Raw genomic sequence first — 21,274 nt, 5'->3', positions numbered from 1 at the left:
ATGGTGGTAACATGCTTTATTCTAGCTACTTTCCAAAACTATACAAGCCATGATTAAAATGTGTCTCTGGTTTATACCTTTTTGTCGTCGCCCCCCCCAAAAAAACTGAAATTGAAAATAAGTGCAAGAAGCTGTGCAAGATGCATATGGCTTACACTACTGTCATTCTATTTATATATTTACACTTTTATGATGGAAATGTTCTTAACTGGGCAGTTTTTGTCATTATTGGTTCATGCATTTTGTTTCATTGCCTACTGGAAAAATGTTCAAACTATAAATTTAAAATGCGCTTTAACTTAAGTCTAACAAGTGTCCTGCATTATACAAGGAATATAATTTAATAAAGTCAGGAAGGTGTATCAAAGAACACATGTATGTTTCTTGTTTTGTGTGCAAGGGGCATATGATTTGAAAATGTCCCAAAGTTAATCTTTATCACCACTGGCCGGATGCACTTTCTTTGGATCTGGTGTGCGTTTCAATGCTGTTTCAATGAGTGTGAGTTTCAAGGGCAGAAAAGTTTTAATGCCAAGTCTATTTTCATTATGAGACACTATTGTTTGTTTAGCTGATACCTATTAGTGTTTGTGTAGTATGATATAAAATGTAAAAATAAAATCCAAATAATCATTGTAGAAGTAAAGCAGTATGCACACATCAATGTTTGTGGTAAATGGGGTGAAATAGCCAGGTAATGGGACATTGGAATGGCTACAGGGGGACTGGAGCCATATTTTGTTTGTCTGTTCTTCAGTTTGCATTTGAAAGTTGTTATACCACAATCCCATTGAAGTGGGTGGGGTTATGTAATTATGTATGTAAATTTTATGTTAACTAATGTACAGATTTGTACCTATTTTTCATGGGCCTTGTCCAGACTTTTTGATAATTCCAGGTTGAGAGGTATGTACTGAGTCCAAAAAATATCCAGCACAAGAGAAAGGTGAAAAAATATTTTAGAAATTTAATGTGGCAAATCCCATGAATACAATATAAGCAAGCCGGTTTTGGCTAAAAAGTTATAGCCTTCTTCACTGCAACAAAAAATATTCATTGGGGCAAAACCTTACAGCTGCTTATATATCTCTCACTTGATTGAAATAATCCATCAGTTAATTCAAACCATAACTAACGTAACTCATTCAAGCCTGGTTTAAATAAAGCACCTAACCTAATAATCCAAGCAGATTCTTTTTGATTTAATAAATTGTGCCATGAAGCTTTGCATAACTTGTTCATATGAATTTTATCTATTACAAAATGTATGAAATAAGAAGTTTTGGAAATTGCAGCAGTGATTGGATTATTTATTTGGCCACTTGTTTCTGTTCTTCATTTTATGTTGGACAAACATCCAGACCTTTCAGATATAGAATCAGTGAACATTTAAGTGAAATTAGAAATAAAAGGGTTTCTAATGTCCTTTACAAACATAATCTAACACATAAAACTGCTAAATTTACCTTTACCATAATAGATAAAATTCATATGAACAAGTTATGCAAAGCTTCATGGCACAATTTATTAAATCAAAAAGAATCTGCTTGGATTATTAGATTAGGTGCTTTATTTAAACCAGGCTTGAATGAGTTACGTTAGTTCTGGTTTGAATTAATTGATTGATTATTTAAATCAAGTGAGATATATATAAGCAGCTGTAAGGGTTTGCCCCAATGAACATTTTTTGTTGCAGTGAAGAAGGCTATAACTTTTTAGCCAAAACCGCTTTGCTTTTATTGTATTCATGGGATTTGCCACATTAAATTTCTAAAATATTTTTTCACCTTTCCCTTGTGCTGGATATTTTTTGGACTCAGTATTATAATGGCTTGATCCGTGCACTTTGTCTTCCCTGCGTATTTTTGGTTTGGTCTGCTGAGAGGTTTGTATACCATGAAAAACAGATCATCTCTATAAATGATGTCTTACTAATAGACAGTAATTTAAGGCTAACATTTAACATGTTGAAAAAGGTTTTAAGCATTTTTTGCAATTACATTGTTTATACACAGAAATACTATAAGAAACTGAATGACTCTTCATTATGAAGCCAGCTCAAAATTTAAGTGGCATGTTATGTGTTTGGCACAGTTAATGCTTGAGAGAGTTTTCTTAATTTCAGAATTTTGATGAAAATATTTCCTCAGTATCCAGAAACTTATCTCTCATAGGTTCCTAGGAAGTTACTAGGCTAGAGGCCCTAGAGCCCTTACAAGCCTAGTCATATTAATCCTGAGGTGCCTCAGTTGTCCTTGGTTAGATGGACGTAATTCCATCTCTCGCAGTCTCCCATCCATTTGTTGAGGTTGTGCTTGAATAGAGTCAGTGAGGAGCTCTGCTGCATGTGAATGGGAACCTTATTCCAGAGTAATAGTAATCTCTGGGAGATATAGTTGTCTCTCCAGCATGTTCTGTTAATGTCACAACTTAGGTTAAGATCCCTAGAGCGAGTAACTCTTGTGCAGTTTGTGAATGTGCAGCATTTCCATCATGGCAGAGCCAGCGAATACCCTACTGGCCAGGAATAAGTCACCTTTCAGCAGCCTATATGATACAGAGTACAGTGATATGGCTTTCAGTCTATCCATATAAGTCATGGTTTGGAGGGCCTGTATTTTCTTGGTGAGAAACCTCTGTCGTCTCTCCAGCTGATGCAGGTATTGGGTGACATACATGCAGAAGAGAGCATTGTACTGTATTAATGGTCTGATGAGGGTCGAGTACAGTGGAGTTATAACATCCTTAGATCTGTAAGCGATGCCCTTACTAATGAGATGCATAGTGTAGAAAAGGCTTTCCTTACCTCTGTGGAAACTTGGTGGTCGAAGTTCAGATCGCACCACTGGGTTTGAACTTGGGTGTGGTTCTGTCAGTATTGTATTTAGCAGAGAATTCCGCTTTGCCAAAGGGGATAATAATGCAATTTTTGTGTTTAGCTGCAGACCATGGGTGATTTGTCTGTGCTAGCTCCTCCTGTAATATGTTAACATTGTGTGACTCAATGATTGCACCCAATTTGCAATTATCAGCAAACTTGGTAAGTCAAAGGTCGTCTACTTTAGCCAGGACTTCTGAAAAATAGATTCCAAATAGTAAAGGGCCCAGCACAGATCCGTGTGGTACATCACTGGTGAAGTGTCTATTCATAGAGGTGGAGTCACCAACTTTGACAGTATGTGTTCTGTCGGTGAGCCAATTGGCTACCCATCTAGTGACATAATGGTTAATCCCCAGCTAGGAGAGTTTCTCAATGATACTTGAGTGAGGGATTGTTTCAAAAGTCTTACCTTCAACCAGAGGGTTGGTGACTTTCTCAAAGAAGTTTACTAGGTTTAATAAGAATGGCCTACCCTTAACAAAGCCAGACTGGGTTGGGTCTAGAGTTTGAAGGTCACTTATGGCCTTGTTGATAATGTCCATGATGATTCTTTCCATGGCCTTGCATATGAGGATGGTTAGACTTATCGGTCTGTAGTTCCCAGGGTTGGTTGATGCCCCCCTTTGTACAAGGGGATTACTGTTGCTGTTCTCCATTCTGCTTGAACAAAGCCAGTTCTCAGGCTATGGTTAAAGAGAACGTCAAGTGAGTCTGCTAGGTTATGTTTTAGATTGCTTAATAAGCAACCTGGGATCTTATCTGGTCCCATTGAGGCCATGATTTTGGCTTTGGAATGTGCAAATATGACCTGATCTCTATAGATACTAGGCAGAAGACTAGTGTCAGATATGCTTTGGCGTATGGCTAGGGGGGACAGTAGGGTGAAGCTTGCCCCATATCTGTCAGCTAGCAGGTTGGCAATTTCCTTCAGCATAGTACAATTGGTACCACCAATTACTTCCAGTTTGGCACATAGCTGGGCATTCCATTTTAGATTTTGGACATAGTTAAAGAATGCCTTATGATTATTCATAAGCTAGGGATGCTATTTTAGGTTTAGAGGATTTAAAAAAAATTCTGATTTGCTTGTTCAAGCTGTGGAGGGAATTCTTCCTTTGCTGAGTCAGTTCCCTTTTGTTCTTAGACATCAGTTTCTTCCTTTTGATATTTAATGTTTATACATGAGGTCCATCGGGGTAGCTTGTTTTTTCAGAAGACCTAGTTTTAATCCAGTCAGGTAGAGCTGAGTCTATACAGCTGCGTAAGTGTTTATACAAGGCATTTGTGTACATCTCCACATAGGAGTCATTGTTGTCTGTGATTGTGGGGGATATGAAACTTTTTATACCATTGCTTAGTAGGCTGTAGTTTGCTTTGGAAAAGTTTTTTTTTTTTTTTTTTGCTTCTGTGGTAGTGACAGGTTTAACAGTTACTTCAGACGAGACTGGTTTATGGTCCAATTTATGGTCCAACGACCTCTGTCTTTCTCTCTCTCTCTCTCTCTCATTCCATGTCTATTTGTCTCTCTCTGTCTGTCTCTCTGACAATTGATGCATACCTATTTTCTAAGCCATAATTATCTACCACAATTGTAATGTTAATTGATCACTTAATAAGCAAGGTAACCATTTTTTGATACCAGGGCAATAAACAATGGCCGAATTGCCAGATCTGAATAATGCCTGAACAGTTTTTTGAAGTTTTAAAGAGTTGCCAGAGGTTTACTTGCTTCGTTAGTTTCTCTCAGCACACAGGTTTGGTAAGTGATAATGAAACTAAGGTATCCTGCCTTGAAATGAGAAAGCAATAACATTGGCTCCTATAGTGCTTTTTATCATAGTGCAGATTTTTTTTTTATTTGAAATCTCACCAAAAGAAAAAGAGAAGGAATTTTTATCCAACAGCTTTTTTTTCTAATTCTGGAATGCAAAACAATGTAATCGCCGAACCATCACTGTGAACATTCTTAAACTTGCAGGGAGAAAGCCCACCCACAATATACCAACTCCACAGCTGCACAAAAATGAAGAAAGGAACAATCTACCAAAAGAAAGGAATCACTGCTGCTCCACACTTAGAAACACACCAGCAGTGATTTCCTGTGAGGAAACAGAAACTGGTGAATTCAGGGGTTTGTAACTTGATGAGCAATAGAGCATTTTTTGTTTAAAATAATTCAGATTTGATGAATTATCAAGCTTAAGTTTCTTATATATTCTATAAACAAAATCTGCCACATAATGCCCCAAAATGTTGAGTATTAAAATGTATATTTACTGGAGAAAATGTATTCATATTATTTGCTTTCTGATTACAGATAAGAGCACATGCTTTTTGTTACACATCTCCTTGGTAATACCATAACCAGATTCAGAGCCTGTACTTTCAGATGTAATTTTTGCAGATATTACCTGTCATATTAAGGCAAAAAGAAATATGAATCAAACCTTTGATTACAAACATTTTGAAAATGCCCAGGCTATAACTAAATATATTGTGTCCACATTCATACCAATTCCATTTTTTATCCAGCTTTTTTGAGCCTGTATTTTTCCAAATTATCATGCATGTGCAATATATGATGTTTTGAATGTCAAAGTATATTTATTTATTTACTTTATTAGTTTGTTAATAAAGTAAACCCATTAGGCATGATCACCATTCACAGGGTGACCCAAAAACTTTGTTTGGTTAAATGATTTGCTCATACTCACACAGTAGTTAAGTAGAGATCAAAGGAGTCAAACTCTGGATGACAGAGTAAAATTTGTTAATAGCTCATAGCTTTAATCCTCTGTGCTAAACTGCCAGAAAAATCTCTGGATTGATTGCTATGGTGACATAGATGAATAAAGCCATGACTACAACCCAGCCAACCTGGGTTCGATTAGTGGCTTTTGTAAATGACAGAGCATAAAAATTCCAGGGTAGATGGGCAGACCAATCAGCAGCCCTCTTGTCGCTCTCTAGTGGAGACTGGGGACAGCACACTGGTAGCTATGCCTAGAAGAGGGGAATAAGGCTGAAGTCATGACCAAGCTGCAAAGGAGGTGGGGTGATATGCCACATATCTCCATTACACGCATGATCATTAGGCTAAGCCATTAAGTCTGAGAAGGAGGGGGCAATGTGGGTAGGTCATAGCATCCCCCCTCCCAGACCGATGCAAATATACACCAAGCCCTCAGCCTGTTAAGGCCCGTGTTGGCCCCAGCAGTACCGGAATAGATCAGCAGAGGCAAGGAGACATTTGGTAGATCTGACATGGGCAGGGTACAGGGGCTGGGTTGGTACTGATGCAGGAAGGGAGGAGGGACAAAAAAAATTTCTGGATTGTGTACCTGGTCCAAAATTTTATTTTTGTTTTGTTAGTGAATGAGCTTTGCTGAAATATATTTCTTCTGAGCTTTTTCTGGTGGGGGAAAAACCTAAACCTCTACATTCAAGCAAGAAGAAACTTCTAAATCTGAAGTAGTTGACTTCATTTGGTCTTCACCATGTGGGTTATGGATCCGTATCAGATCCAACACGGCTGCATATCCCAGCATCTGATCCAAGCTTCAAGCTCCTCTCCTTACCCATAATGCCCCCTGTTTCCTTCCTCCCTTCAGATCTCATTTGCCGCTGGAAAAGCAAGCATTGTGGTCCGAGTTCTAGGCTAAGTCTGTGGATTTTGTGAGTAGATTTTTGGTGTTTTTTGCTATCTCTCTTGACCTTTTTCCTCTCTTTTATATCTTTCTACCTCCCTGCACAGTCGTCGGTTTAAAAAAAACAAAAAGAAAAATTTTCTTTCCTTCCCTTTACTGTTCTTCTTAGTGTGAGTGTGTGTGTGTGTGTCTGGGCCTGTTAGAGCATGGCTGATGCCCCAAAAGCAGGTTTCAGAAAGCGCACAGAGTGTGGCCATAAGTTCTCCCCAGCCAATGGCCACAATCTGTGCATGCTGTGCCTGGGGGCAGCTCACCTGCAAACCTCCTGTCCTATCTGCACTGAGTTTAATCCCAGAGCACTGAAGGACAGGAGGGACAAACTTATCCTCAAGGGACTACTTCCCTCCTTGGGGTCTGTAGCCCCTATGTCCCCCTCATCAGGAGCAGCAGCTGCAACTTCTTCCTCTTCCCCAGCCTCAGGGACTCAAAGTCCTGCCAAGTGGTCCGGGAAGGGGAGAAGTCCAGGAAAGACAGGCTGGCCCATCACCTAAAGTTAGAGTAGCAGCTAGGCCTGGATCCCCCGGTTTCATTTCCCCTAGGTTCTCCCCAGAGCCAGAGGAATGCCAGATCCGGTCACCTATCAGGGCTTCCCCTCACTGGCATTCCAGACTGTTGTCTGTGGCCTCGTCCTCCCGCTCCACCCAGGAGCCTCAGTGAAGCAGAGATGGATAAGATGATGCAGAGGTTTATGCAGATAAACCACCCTGCACCCAAATTCAGATGGGGGGGTCTTGCCGGCCCTTCTCCCTCTGGAGGGGGGAGCTTGCAGCCTATTTTCATACTGATCACTCCTTCTTGGATCTGACCCATGATTTTGGAGCCTCTGGATCTGAGGACCCTTGGGTTCGAGGTGTCGGCGCCGATGGTACCTTGTACCTCAATGCTGGACACTGCCTTGAGCATTTCAGATCCGACTGGGTTAGATCAGAGCTCTCAGAGCCGTAGTCTCAGAGTTGGATCCAAGGGGTTGCTGTCGGCTCTGAGTGTGTCAGAGTGCAGCATTCCCTTTGGCATCTCGGCTCTGACTCCCATCTTATCATCTCAGGGACAGCCTGTGCCTATTTTGCCTCAGGAAGCTCCCCTGAGGGAGCGGCAGGATGTTGGCGAGTCTTCCACAGAGAGTCCCACTGAGAAGGTTCCTTGAAAATGGAAGTGTAAAAGGAGGCACCTGGACTCCCCTCTGGAATCCCTCAGTGAAGACACTGACTTGGAGGAAGGGGAAGGTTCCCCCGATCACTCCTCGCAGATGTCTCCTTTGGAGACATCATGGAACTCCTTTGCCGTGGGCGGGTGTGGTGGTCTGCCCAAAAACCGACCTCGGACGAGTCAGTGTTCCTCGAGGCATTCGGCACGGGCCCATCTACTTCCTGGGTATCCACTTGTGGACCTTATAACATCTCGGGCATGGAAGGAACCGGACTCTGTGTAGCCCATCCCTAAGCTCCGTGATAAGGTCTTTAGCACTCCTTCAGACAGGACTTGTTGGAATAAGGGGTCCCCAGTGGATGCTATGGTGGTGACAGCCACCACGAAGAAAGAGCTCATGCATTAGAGCTTTATGGTCCATGCTCCTGACTGAGAGTCACGGAAGATGGACCATTTAGAGAAGTGGGTGTACACTTCAGTGACTTTTTCCATCAGAGCTCTAAATTATATGGCACACATCATTCGCCTGCAGCGAGACTTAGTCAAGGAAATCGTTGAGTCATCCCCGGAGTCCATGCCGGCGGAGGGCAAGAAGATGTTCTGCACTAGGATGGCCACTCTCAACACAGTAGCTAATACGTCCATGCATCTTCTCTCCCATGCCATGCTGGGAGCCACCAGGGTGGCTGGTTCTCACGTTGCTATGAGGTTCCATGCCTGGCTACGGCTTTGTCAATTCTCGGAATCCTTTAAGGCGTCATTTGCAAATGCCCCATACGACGGTTCTTCCCTGTTTGGGAAGTCAGTTCGAGAGACCTTGGTCCAGAGTGAGAAGGACAGGAAGATACTGTCTGCTGTCGGGTTCCACTTCTCCACTCCTGAAAGATCCTTTTCTAGGAATCAGCAAGGGATGAAGAAGATGTGGTTCCGAAAGTCGCAGGTGTTTTCCCGGGACACTCAGGACTCATCTTCCCCCAGATGCAGAGGGGGTTATGATAGATGCCGTCCTAGATTCAGAGGGGGTCCGAGAAACTTCAGAACTCGAGAACTGTTCTTGGACAGACTCGTGCAGCAGCCCTGAAGTGCTGGCCGACTGCTCAACTCTGGAGGCAGTAGAAGGTCGCCTATTGCTACACCCAGCGGCATGGGAGTGTATAACAACAGATTGTTGGGTGTTGCAAATCATATCCAGAGGTTAATCCATCCCATTCATCAAACACCTCTCCCACCAAATCACCCCCCAGATGTTCTACCTGCACAAAGGGAGGAAGCAGCTCTAGAAATAAATAAGCTGCTAAGAAAATGAGTCATCCAACCCATCCCCCAGGCCAATCCATATCAGGCATTTATTCCAGGTTCTTTTTATTGCCAAAGACAACGGGGGACCTAAGACCCATTCTGGATCTATCTACCTTGAACCTGTCAGTAGCCAAGGCAAAATTCTGGATGGTCACTCTTCAATCCCTCCTGCCCTACCTGCAGGTGAACAATTGAATATGCTTGATCGACCTCCAGGACGTGTACTATCATATCAAGATGGACAGGCACATTCCGAGGTTTCTCCACTTCTGGCTGGGAGCCAGTCATTATCAGTTCAGAGCCCTTCCCTTTTGTTTCACCACAGCCCCCAGGGTGTTCACCAACGTGATGGCAGTAGTAGCGGCTCACCTAAGATTTCTGGGTATTCAGGTCTTCCCTTACCTGGACGATTGGCTCTTTGCTGCCCCTTCCAAGCATCTACTTTGCTGTCCCAGGAATTATTTCCTCTTACTAACAAAAAGACTGGCCCCCCCATCACCATCAATCTCAACAAGTCATCACCGACCCCTGTTCAGATCCTAGACTTCATTGGGGCTCGGTGGGTTACTATTCAAATGAAAGTTTTCCTCACCTTAGACAGGGTACACAGTCTAAAGCTACACGTATTGTAAGTCCTTCAAGCCCAAGTTCCAACAGCAGAAACAGTTTTGAGGGCATTGGGGTCTATGGCAGCCATGATCAACCTATTACCCTTAGTGTGACTTCACATGCGGATTCTTCGGTGGACTCTAGCAGTCTAGTGGTCTCTCTTAGCTGTACCATTGTCTCATCTGGTCCGTATCTCCTGAGTATGCGGGGACTGTCTTTGGTGGTGGATTCATTCCCCAGACCTAGTCAGGGGACGTCCCTTTCTTCCATCCTTTCCCAAACCCATGGTGACCATGGATGCCACCCAGCTTGGGGGGGGCATTGCTTGGGAAGGACAGTCCAAGGCACGTGGTCCCCATCTGAGACCAGTTTGCATATCAACATCCTGGAGATGAGGCCAGTTTTTCTGGTGGCAACACACATCCTGGGATGGTCCAGCATTCTAGCGGACAGGCTCAGCAGATCTTTCCTGATGCCTTATGAATGGTCTCTGAATCCTTCAGTGCCAGAGCAGGTCTTTCTAAAGTGGGGTTGTCCTTGCTGAGATCTATTTGCATCTCCTTCTAATGCGAAATGCAGTGAGTTCTTCTCTCTGAACCCCCCTCGCGGAAGTCCCCAGAGGTGCACTGATTCATGCTTGGCCTCCCAGTCTTCTTTATGCCTATCCCCCACTGCCCCTTATCTCAAAGTTTCTTCAGAAAGCTCACAGGCTGAGGAACACTGTGATTCTCATTGCCCATTCTGGCCTCACCAAGTCTGGTTTGGATCTGGTTCCAGATCTTATTTCTCATCCTTCTGGGATTCCTCACCCAGACCTGAACAGTCTGAAACTCACTGTTTGGCTGCTCCATTTCCCCCTGATTATTAGGACTCCCAGTTTATCATCTCCTGTTAAAACCATTTTGGTGGCGGCTCACAAATCTTCCACCAGAAGGATATACCATACCAAGTGCAAATGGTTTTCCATACGGGCTTCTCAGCGGCCATTGGATCCCTTTACTGCTTTTGTGTCTGCAGTATTAGAGTTTTTGGCGGGGATTTTTCAGCAAGGTGCAAGTTCCTCCACTGTCAAACTCCAGCTGGCTGCAATTTCTGATTTTCAGGTGGGGGGAAAACATGACTTCAATAGCCTCTTCTAAACATTGCAAGGCCTTCCTTAAAGGTGCCTTTCTTCTAAGACCCCCAGTGAAGGATCCTATGCCCCTGTGGGACCTTACTTTCATACTTCAGGCTTTAGTCTTCCCTCCTTTCGAAGCTACAGCTTTGGTAGATTTTCAGTGTATATCTTGGAAGACTGCCTTTTTGGTCATCATTACTTCTGCCAGGAAAGTGTTGGAACTTCAAGCACTATCCATCAAAGTTCCTTACATGATTGTTCATAAGGATAGTGTTTCTCGGCATACTAACCCATCCTTTCTTCCTAAAGTAGCGTCAGAAGCCAATATTATCAGACTATCAATCTTCCTGTCTTTTTTCCTAATTTTCAGAATAGGGGTGAATATAAATTACATACGCAGGATGTGCACAGGCAATTGCAATTCTATTTGCACAGGACAAAAGCTTTTCGTAAATCTGATCAGTTGTTTTGTTTCTTACTCAAAACCCTTCTTAGAGAAACCTATTTCTAAGGTGACAATTGCTTGCTGGATTTCCCATTGCATTATTTGAGCATATTCTGTCAAGGGAATTTCCCCTCTGGGTCAGGTAAAAGTGCATTCCACCAGATCTATGGCTACTTCAGCGGCCTTTTGGTCCAGGGTTTCGCTGGATGATATTTGTTCTGCAGCTACTTGGTCCTCATCTCATACCTTCATTTCAGATTACAAATTGGACATCGTATCTAGGAACAGGGCATACTTTGGTTCTGCAGTGCTCTGGAATATCCTTCCATGAGGGCCACCCAGGTGTTAGTAGCTGGAGACTCTGTCCCACAGGTTGAAAACCAAATGAAGTCAACTACTTCAGATAAAGAAGTTATGTGCTCACCATAACCTTCCATCTGAGTAGTTGTACTTCATTTGTCTTCAACCATCCCCACCCCCTCCTTCCCCAACTTTGTCACTATTGTCCTGGCCATGGATATGGAAAATGAACATCCTAGGAGCTATCCATTGTTATGCTTTGTCTCAGGATTTTTTGGGCTGACAGTAGTGGTAAGGTCTTGTTGGGTTGGGTGTATGTTTTATGTTGAGCAGCAAACTCGATCTGAAGGGAGAAAGGAGACGGGGGCATTATGGGTAAGGAGAGGAGCTTGGAGCGTGGATCAGATGCTGGATATGCAGCCGTGTTGGATCCAATACAGATCCATAACCCACAGGTTGAAGACAAATGAAGTACAGCTACTCAGATGGAACGTTATTGTGAGTACATAACTTATTTTTTACACCATTGAATGTAACATATGCTGAGGTCTTTTACATCATTCAATGTAACCTATGTTTAGGTCATTACACCTCAGTGTTAGTTGCATTTTTGGAAGGGATTGATTTCAGACACCAAATGGATTCAGTAAAACAGACTCATCATATTGTGTTTCTGTCATCACACTGTGATGAATTGTCACACTCCCAGATGATACACAAGGTACAAATCATTAAGTGACCATCATCACATTTCACTGTTAAAAGTCTATAAGCAAAATGACTCAGTGCCAGGTACTGAGAACTGCTTCCTCAATGGGGTATTTCCCCTTGTGAACCGTATGGTCTTGTTTGTTCATGTTATACACGTTAATATATAATTGCTATTCACAAAATATAAAAGATGTGCATCTTTGTCACCTTTCTTATATTCTGATATTACTTCTTTGCATATCTAATAAAAACATCATCTTTAAATTTTTAACAAGTTATAAAAAGCTGTCAGATAGGACGTAATCAAAATCCATGTTGTTAAATATGACTTGAACAAGTTAATGCAAAAAAAATGACTATCTAACTCTGATGTCCAAGAGAATATCTAGACTTCTGCTTTCTGTTTTTCTTGTAGAGATGTTGATTTTTCTTGTGCAATTTTGTCTTACAGATAGTACCAGGGAAGTGCACCTGGGTTTACTGCATCAGCAACACTTTAATGTCCATCACAGGTAAGGATTACATCCTTAGACTTTAATGCTTACTGAAATGACAGTTACATTAAATCAAATAAATGGCTACATTCTAAAAGAACTCCTCTGGAAAACTACAGGAGAACAGCATAGTATTATAAAACAAGAGTAAAAGCAGTTACATTCAGCAAATGACTTGGCAACAAAAGTGCTATGTGCAAAATAAAACATACGTTTGAGTGTGTGAGACAGAACAGGCAGTGGGCAATAGAGGAAGTTAGGAGTTTAGCAAAAATGCAAGATGCATTATAAATTACAGTAAGCACTAAATTATGAAAGCTAGAATTCATTTGCTCCCCCGAAGAGCTGTTAAAGACTTTTTTTTTGTTCCACAAAAGTTACAGGCACAATAGTCAAAAACTGTTAGTTTTTCAAATACTGGTACAGCATATTGCATTTAACTACAACAGCATCATTTTAATGTAAAGGATAAAGGGGACAGTTTATCATCTAAGTGAAATATCTAGAGATATGAAGCTCACACTACCAGAGCTCTTTCTGGTAGCAGGCACACTGCAGCAAAGGACAATAAAATACAAAAATGGGAAATGGACCACTGCTTCTGTGTGATGTTCATGGCTCTGGGCACATCCAGGTTTATGCTATTTAACATATAATACAGAAATTAATTTTTAAAGAGTAGCAATTTGCCCAGCACCACTGTTTTGTTTACCTTACAGCACAACTTCTTTAACATTTTTCTGTCACGCACTATCCCTGACTCTCTATTCATCTGGCTATAGAAACTGATTCTAGCTTTTACCTGCTCATCCAGGCTTTCTTTGTCTTCAGGCACCCCTCCCAGATAGTTAAGCTATTCAGTTATATTCCCTTCTATCTCAGTTTTCAGCTTCTTCTGATATCCCCCATTTCTTGCCATTACAACTATCTTATCTGTACTCAGTTAAATCCCATGTGCCTTCAGTTATGCATTGCATTATTGTATCATATGCTAAAGTTATTGTTTAAAGTTTGCATTTAATGCCACATCATCTGCATAGAATAGCTTTATTGATTCATCCCCTCTGACCTGTTTGCTAATGTAGTCCATCACCAATATGAACAGCAGTGGGCTTAGAGCCATACCTCTCAACCAGTCCAGATTTTTGCCTCATACTTTTGGTCTGTTCATCATAAAATGTGTGGTTTTCTGGCAAATCAGTGGGATGATCTGAGAACTGAAGTCACCAAATAATGACATACATTTGAGTTTCAGACTTCAAATCCTTCAGAAAATGTATGTCAACACAAACCCTGCTATTCTAGCAACTTTCTAAGTTTATAAGAGCAATATTTAAAATCTGTCCCTATTTTTGGGTGTTTGTCCTGCCATTTTGTCAGGCTTTGTCCATATTACTTCCACTAAGAGGTTGAACGGTACCTGAACTGAACCCTGATGCACACCCCCTCCCCCTGGGAATCCCTCTTTCAGTCGGAACACCATTCATACTTGTATTATTGTCTCACTGTACATGGCCTGCGTTAATTCTACCAATGTTTCTGGGACTTTGAAACCATCACAGGACTCCTCAAATCAGATTTCTGGCGACCTTTTCATAAGCTTTCTCCAAGTCTAGGAATGCCTAGTTTGATTCTTTCCTCATCTTAGCTTCATCTCAACTATCTGTCTCACTGCATACATCTGGTAAGTTGCATTGCATCCTGATCTGAATTCAAACTGCTCACCTCCCATCTTACTTTCTACTGTATAATCACTCTCTCCAGAACTTTCATGCAATGTGATAGGAGTCAGATGCCTCTGTACTGCCCTCAGTTGTGAATACCCCCTCTTTTCTTGCACACTGGTACTAGTATACTTATTCTCCAGTCATCTGGGATGCACCTTTCTCTCCATACTGCTATGAGTAATCTCAGGACCCATTTCTCCCCTAAGTCGCTCATTATATTTATCATATCTGCTGTGACCTCGTCTGAACTTACTATTTTCCTCGACTTCATTTTCCATGGTGCTGTTTTTACTTCTTCTTGGGTGGGCTCCTCTTCCTCCTTCATCATGTGTCTGAAGTAATACATACTTTGGTTTTCTTCATTCAGAAGCTGCTGGAAGTAATCCTTCCATCTGTCTTTGACATCCTGTGGACTTGGCGAACAGAGAGTTGCTGGCATCCCTTTTGAAGGGTGTATGATGACTATCTACTTTATCTTTCTGTCTTTGCCTTTCAACCTTTTAGAGTTCCTTTGTGCCTTCTGCTAAGTCACACAGTAAAAGATGCAGTTGATATAGTGGTTAAATGCTTTACCACCTATGCCCAAAGTACAAGGTTTGATTCTGACCTCTGACCAATGTCTGTATGCAGTTTGAATGTTTTTCCTGTGTCCCTCTGAAGTTCTTCCAACCTCTTAAAATCATGCTGGGTTTTTCCACCTCAAACACACCCAAAAATGGAGTTGTGGGCAGCAGCACAGATTTTCAATGGTGCCTATCTGGGGAAGAATTTAACAGACCAGAATTGAGTTGTGGGCAGCTGCACAGACTCTTGATGGTACCTATCTGGGGAAGAATTTAACAGATCAAACACTTTGGGTTTGAACTGTTATGTGCAGTATACTCTACATCGGAGAAAACAGATCTGTGTCTTTGCCCCGTGTCAATGGTGTAAAAATTGGTTCTAGATGATCTGGTCAAATTAAGTAATGTCACCATAGCTGACAGTATTACATATCTCAAATAAAAAAAGCAATAAAAAGTATCTTAGATCCTCATGAGAATAAATACAGTATGCCAAATAGCAGCCTATGAATATTCAAGAAAGAATTGTAGAAGAAGAAAAAGGAAGGCACAGAAGGTGAAACGTGCAAAGGATGAACAGAAACAGGATAAAAGGGAAGACAGTTTGAAAAAGCCTGAGTGTGGAGTTAGGTAAAAAAAAAGTTGCGGATTTAGAGGTTAAATAGATCATGGAAAGTACAGAAAAAAGAAGTTATGTTTTTACCATAACGTTCCATCCATCTCGTCCTTTATTCTCACTTTTGGGTCAGATTCCATGTGTCAGATCCATTTTGGCCTTTCCAATAACTGGAGATCTTCAGCAAAGCTGGTGGGCCTCCTTCCCTACCCATAATGCAGTTTCCCAACTTCCTCAGATCTTGTTTGCCCACTTAAAAGAAAGAACTAATCCCTATAGTATGTATATACTTTATGGAACAATGTCAGCATCTCTGAGGCTATGGAGGTCCATAATAGCCGTGTTCACTCAGTCTTCTAAGAGTTTTGGCAGGAGGCATGGAGGGTGGGTTGTGAGAATAAAGGACGGGATTGACGACACACATGGGACGTTATGGTAAGAACATAACTTTTTTATGTGCTGTTGTCAATCTCGTCTTTATTCTCACTTATGGGGCAGAGTCTCAAGCAACCAAACTCCTGGGTGGGTCATGGGAGAATATTCCTCAGAATCATAGAACCAAAGGAAGCCCTACTTCAGGAGGCCAAATCCTTTTTGTAATGAGTAATAGAAGTATGCGGTTTTGCCCATGTAGCCGCAGCGCAAATATCATCCAAAAGTAATCTTGCTTAAAAGGCTGGAGATATCACTAATGCTCTGGTTGAGTGAGCTGTAACAGGAAAGGGAAGAGATCTATTTTTTAAATCGTAGATGTAGGATATACACAAAGTTTGCCATCTAGATAAAGTGACTTTTGAAACTAGAAGGCCTCTGCTAGTTTCAGAGTAGGATATGAACAATTGCTCCGACTTCGTGAAAGCTGAAGTTCTGTGTAAATAAAAGCATAATTGTCTATGTATGTCCAGAAGATGCAAAGGGTACTCAACTTTGTTCTGGAAGTTAGGGAAAAATACTGGCAGCTGGATAGTCTGATTTAAGTTATTTTCCGACACTACTTTAGGAAGAAAGAAAGAATGGATTAGTATGGAGAGAAACTCTATCTGTATGAAAAATTATATAAGGTGATGTAGCACATAAAGCCTGTAACTCTGTTCTTCTGGCTGAAGTAATGGCTACTAAAAATACGGTCTTCCAGGACAAGAACTTTAAATCACAGGTGGCTGAAGGTTCAAAGGGGGAAGAAATAATACATGTTAATATGAAATTCAGATCTCAGGGAGAAGTTGGGTTTTTATAAGGTGGTCTAATCATCATTGTTCCTTTCAGGAAAGCCTTTTCAGAGTCTATGTGACATTAATAAAGATCCACTATCTCCTGTATGACAGTTTGATATTGCTGCCAATTGGACCCTAATAATAGAGGCAGCTGCACCTTCATGAAAAAGTTTGGATAGAAATTCCAGTATAGAATGAATGGGTGCAGAAAAAGGGTCCACATGGTTTTCAGTTGGCCATGCTGCAAAGCTATTCCATTTATTATTGCAATGCCTTTGTGTAGAAAACTTATGGGGAGATAGAATGTTTCACCAGAGAGGATAGATGAGGTTTTCTGGCAAGCAAGGGATCTGGAGCAGCCAAGCTTATCAATTTAAGGTTGTGAAGATTGGGATGTGCCATCCCTGATGGATGCTTCAGCAGGTCTGGAGCTGGGTTGGGAATCCATGGTCTGTCCAGAAGATGAGGTTGCAAAAAGGGAAACCAGATTTGGTGAGGTCAATAGGGAGCAATCAGAATCAATGTGGTCTCCAACAACCTTGCTTTCTGTAATAATTTGGGTATTAGAGGGACTGATGGAAAAGCATATAGGAGTCCCAGAGGTCGGTCATGAACTAGTGCATCCCTGTAGGAGGGATAAGGGCAAAGCAGTTGCTGCATTTGGTGTTTTTGTATGAAGTAAATAGGTCGCAGCAAGGCTGGCCTCATTTCTAGAAGATCTTTTACATTGCCTTCTGATTGAGGGACCACTCGTGCGGCCATAAAAATGGCCCTGCTCAATTTGTCTGCAGTCACGTTGATTTTCCCAGGGATGTATGTTGCAATCAGAAAGCAGTTGGAGGACATTGCCCATTGCCAAACCCTTAAAGCTTTTCAACAAAGAGGGTATGATCTGGTTCCTCCTTGTTTGTGTACCAGACTACTGACATGTTGTCTGACTGAATTGCTATCATTCCTATAGGGAGAGGGTCTTGAAATGCTTGCAACGCCAAGAGCATTGCTCTCATCTCCAGGATATTTTTGTGCAAGTGCCCCTCATGTTCTTGCCAGGTGCCTTGGACTGTCTTCCCTAGATAATTCCCCCTCCCATCTGAAAAGCATCCATGGTCACAGTAGCCTGAGGCTGAGGGAGAATAAAGAGATGGCCTTGAGACACAGAAGGGGAGTGGATCCACCACTCGAGATCCCTTTTACATGATTTGGTTATGATAATTTTGTCGGACATTGGTAATTCCAGTATTGACTACTGTGTGGAAAGTAGCCATTGAAGAATTTCCATATGTAAACGAGCAAGAGGAAATAAGCATGATGGATGTTGCCATTTTTCCTAACACTTGGTAATACTTGTTCTGCAGTGGCTTTGGTCTTGTTGACTAGCAATCTGACATGTAGGCGAAGGTCATGTAGTCTGTCGGGAGGGAGTCATGCTATGAACGATGTGGGGTCTATTTCTGCCCCTGTAAAGGTTCATTTTTGAGATGGCTCTAGACCAGATTTGTCATAATTTACAGTAATTCCCAGGGAGGAGAAGAGCTGAAGTGTGTAGCTTCTGGCTTGTAGCAGAAGATGCCTGGTCTGGGCAGTTATGAGCCAGTCATCCAGATATAGAAACACTCAGAATCCATAGTGTCTCAGGTGAGCAGCCACCACTGCCATGCATTTGATGAACAATGGGGGCTGTGGTGAGACCAAAGGGCAGCGCTCGAAACTGGAAGTGATTGGCTCCTAGCTAGAAGTGCAAAAAACATCTCTCCATCAAAATGTGGTAGTACACATCCTGAGGATCTATTGAGTACATCCAATTGTCTTTTTCCATGAATGTAAGTATTGACTGCAGTGTCAGCATCCAGAACTTGTTTTTTTTCACCGACATGTTCAATTCTCAGAGATCCAATATTGGTCTCCAGTCCCCTGTCTTTTTTGGAACTTAAAAGAATCTTGAGTAAGTTCTGGATCCTCTGGTCTGTGGGGACTTCTTGGATGACTCTTTTTTTTCTAGCAACGTTTGAATTTCTAGTGTTGCTTGTTCCCATTGTCTGGGTGTAACATCTGGGATAGTTTTGTTTACAGAACTGGGAAGAGAAATGGGAATGATATGACCACTGGATACTGTATCCACAACCATTTGTCATTGGTAATTCTTTGCCAGGTGTTGAGGTGCAGCGACAATCTCTCCCCGACTGCCTCCAGAGGCAAGCAGTTGGGCAGTCCTTCAGGAGTGCTGAAAGGGTTTACCAAAGAAAGATTCTCTGGAACCCTGATTCTGTGGACCTCCCATGGCTCGAGGGTGGCGTGTTCCATTATTGCTCCCCCCTCTGCCTCTGGGGGAGCTTGCACCCTGTGTGTCCTGATAAGACTTTTGAGACTTTCTGAACCACATCTTCCCACTATGCTTTTGACCCTTTGGAAAAGGTCTGGTGGGTGTGTACAAATGTACTCCAGTGGCAGACAAGTCTTACCTTCCTGCTCACACCAGGTTAGCATTTCTGTGACTTTTGGCCCAATGAGAGATGAGTCATCGAAGAGAGCATTAATAAAGGAAGACTTAAAAGGTTCCACAAAATCACAAAGGATTATCCAGGCCTGCCTCCTAATAGAGATACATGAACCCTCCGCCCTACTCGCTCCATCTGCTGCATATGAAATGAGTCTCATGGATGAGTTGACCACCGAAATTAGGGTACCGAGCAGTGCATTGACCTTATCTGCCACAACATCAGCTACAGTCCCCTGGAGGGAGTCTGATAATTCATTTAGCAGGTCCTTCTGAAGTCTGGTGAAGTGGGTGAGGTAATTCAGTGATCTCAAGGTAAAAGCCGCTGAACAGAAGACGTGCTTCCCAAATCTATCCATTGTCCTGGAATCCTTATTAGGAGGATGGATAGAGGAACTGGTCTTGGAAAGTTCCTTCTTAGTGGCAGCCACCATGACCATGGCATCCACTGGTACACCCTTTGTAAGAAAAGGCTGGTCCTTAGGGGCTGTGATGAACTTACACTCAGGGCAGACTTCAGATCCGAGGAACTAAGAGGACCTGGACCTGAAACACACTACTTGAATATCAGAGTCTTTTGGCTCCAAGGCTAAGGGAGGAATAGGTGCAACAGAGGGAGGACTAGTCTGATCTGACTCCCTTGGGCTTGGATCAAAAAGAAGCTTGGCCAAAGCAGGTGTCTTAAGCAGCCTTTGCACAACCCTCTCCACATCTTCATCGGAGAGGCTCCTAGTAGACCTTGTAGACAAAGTCGAGGATCTGGACCTGGTAAGGAAGGGAGATGGTAGCCTGGATGTGATCGGCTCCAAGGATGGAGATCAGCTCTTATAGCAGTATTTTCCAGGTGGTTGGGTTTTCAGAGCCGACTCCAAATCTTTTTTCTGAGAAGGAGATTTCTGTTGATCCAAGGAGACTCCTGGATCCGTAGAAGTTGTTGGCTCCATGGAAACTGTCAGAGCAGAAGCTTTTAGCACCTTAGCCCTCAGCTCTGAAGAATCTTTTGAAGCCAGCGAAGGTCATTTTCTGAACCTGTCTGATTTATCAGATTTTGGAAAGAAGGAATCAGCCACAATAGCCTCAGAGAAAGAGGTTGTGATTAACCCTTTCAGAATCAATTTGTTTTTGCATTTCATTAATGCCCTCTGATTGAAGGTGTGACAAATTGAACATGATTCCTGAAGGTAAAGAGGCCCCAAACAGTAAACGCATAAAGTGTGCGAATCACTGAGGGGCATCTTTTTTCCACACTTTTAACATTTTTTTAAATCCCAAAGGTTTGCTTTCCTTTTGGGACATAATGAAGAGTGGTATCAAAATCCTAAGAAGAAAAAAACAAAAACAAGGAACTATAACTATATATTTTTTTTAAAGCAGAAATTAGAAAAGTCTTCTAATTTAAATGGACTTTTAAGGGTAAAGAGAAAGTGGAAGGGAAGTCGTCTTAAGCGGCTTAGGGGACATCTCTCTAACTTAAATGAGCAGGACCCAGAAAGACCCTTTAGCTATATAAAGACCAAAAAAAACAGTAAAAAGGAAAGGTAAGTAGAAGGAAGCACCCTCTAACTAAAGCAGGTGCAAGTTAGATGTCCTGAAAAATAAAAAACAAAAGCTAACAGCAAGGGGAACTACTAGAAGGGACTACAACTAATGCTGGTAACTAGAAAAGGAGAATAAGTAAAAATAAGTAAGAATTTTAAGATTTTTTAGAGATTTAGAAGATAAATATAAAAGAATTTAGCCCAGAGCTTGTTTGAAGAACTTCTTTCGCAACGTGGCAAACGAGATCTGGGGAAGTTGGGGAACTGTATTATGGGTGGGGAAGGAGGCCCACGAGCTTTGCTAAAGACCTCAAGATATTGGAAAGGCCGAGATGGGTCCGACACATTGGATCTAGCCCATAAGTGTGAATAAAGGCGAGACTGACAACAGCACATGAGTTTTCTTCATGAGA

At 42.1% G+C, this 21,274-nt stretch overlaps 1 protein-coding gene across 2 annotated transcripts in view; it reads left to right on the top strand.

Annotated features, from left to right (window-relative positions):
- The window catches only part of LOC122794052 (mitogen-activated protein kinase kinase kinase kinase 5-like), a 1,947,254-nt gene that overhangs the window by 1,672,347 nt on the left and 253,633 nt on the right, over nucleotides 1–21,274 (top strand). For both annotated transcript variants that reach the window (XM_044062187.1, XM_044062182.1), the window contains exon 24: nucleotides 12,667–12,727. In XM_044062187.1, coding sequence (XP_043918122.1) covers nucleotides 12,667–12,727 — 61 coding nt within the window. The remainder of the gene's footprint in view (nucleotides 1–12,666; nucleotides 12,728–21,274) is intronic.

This window comes from Protopterus annectens, chromosome 1.part0 (assembly GCF_019279795.1).
Source record: "Protopterus annectens isolate FY-2018-M chromosome 1.part0, PAN1.0, whole genome shotgun sequence".
Lineage (NCBI taxonomy): Eukaryota > Metazoa > Chordata > Ceratodontiformes > Protopteridae > Protopterus > Protopterus annectens.
This window is presented reverse-complemented; position numbering and strand designations above follow the sequence as displayed.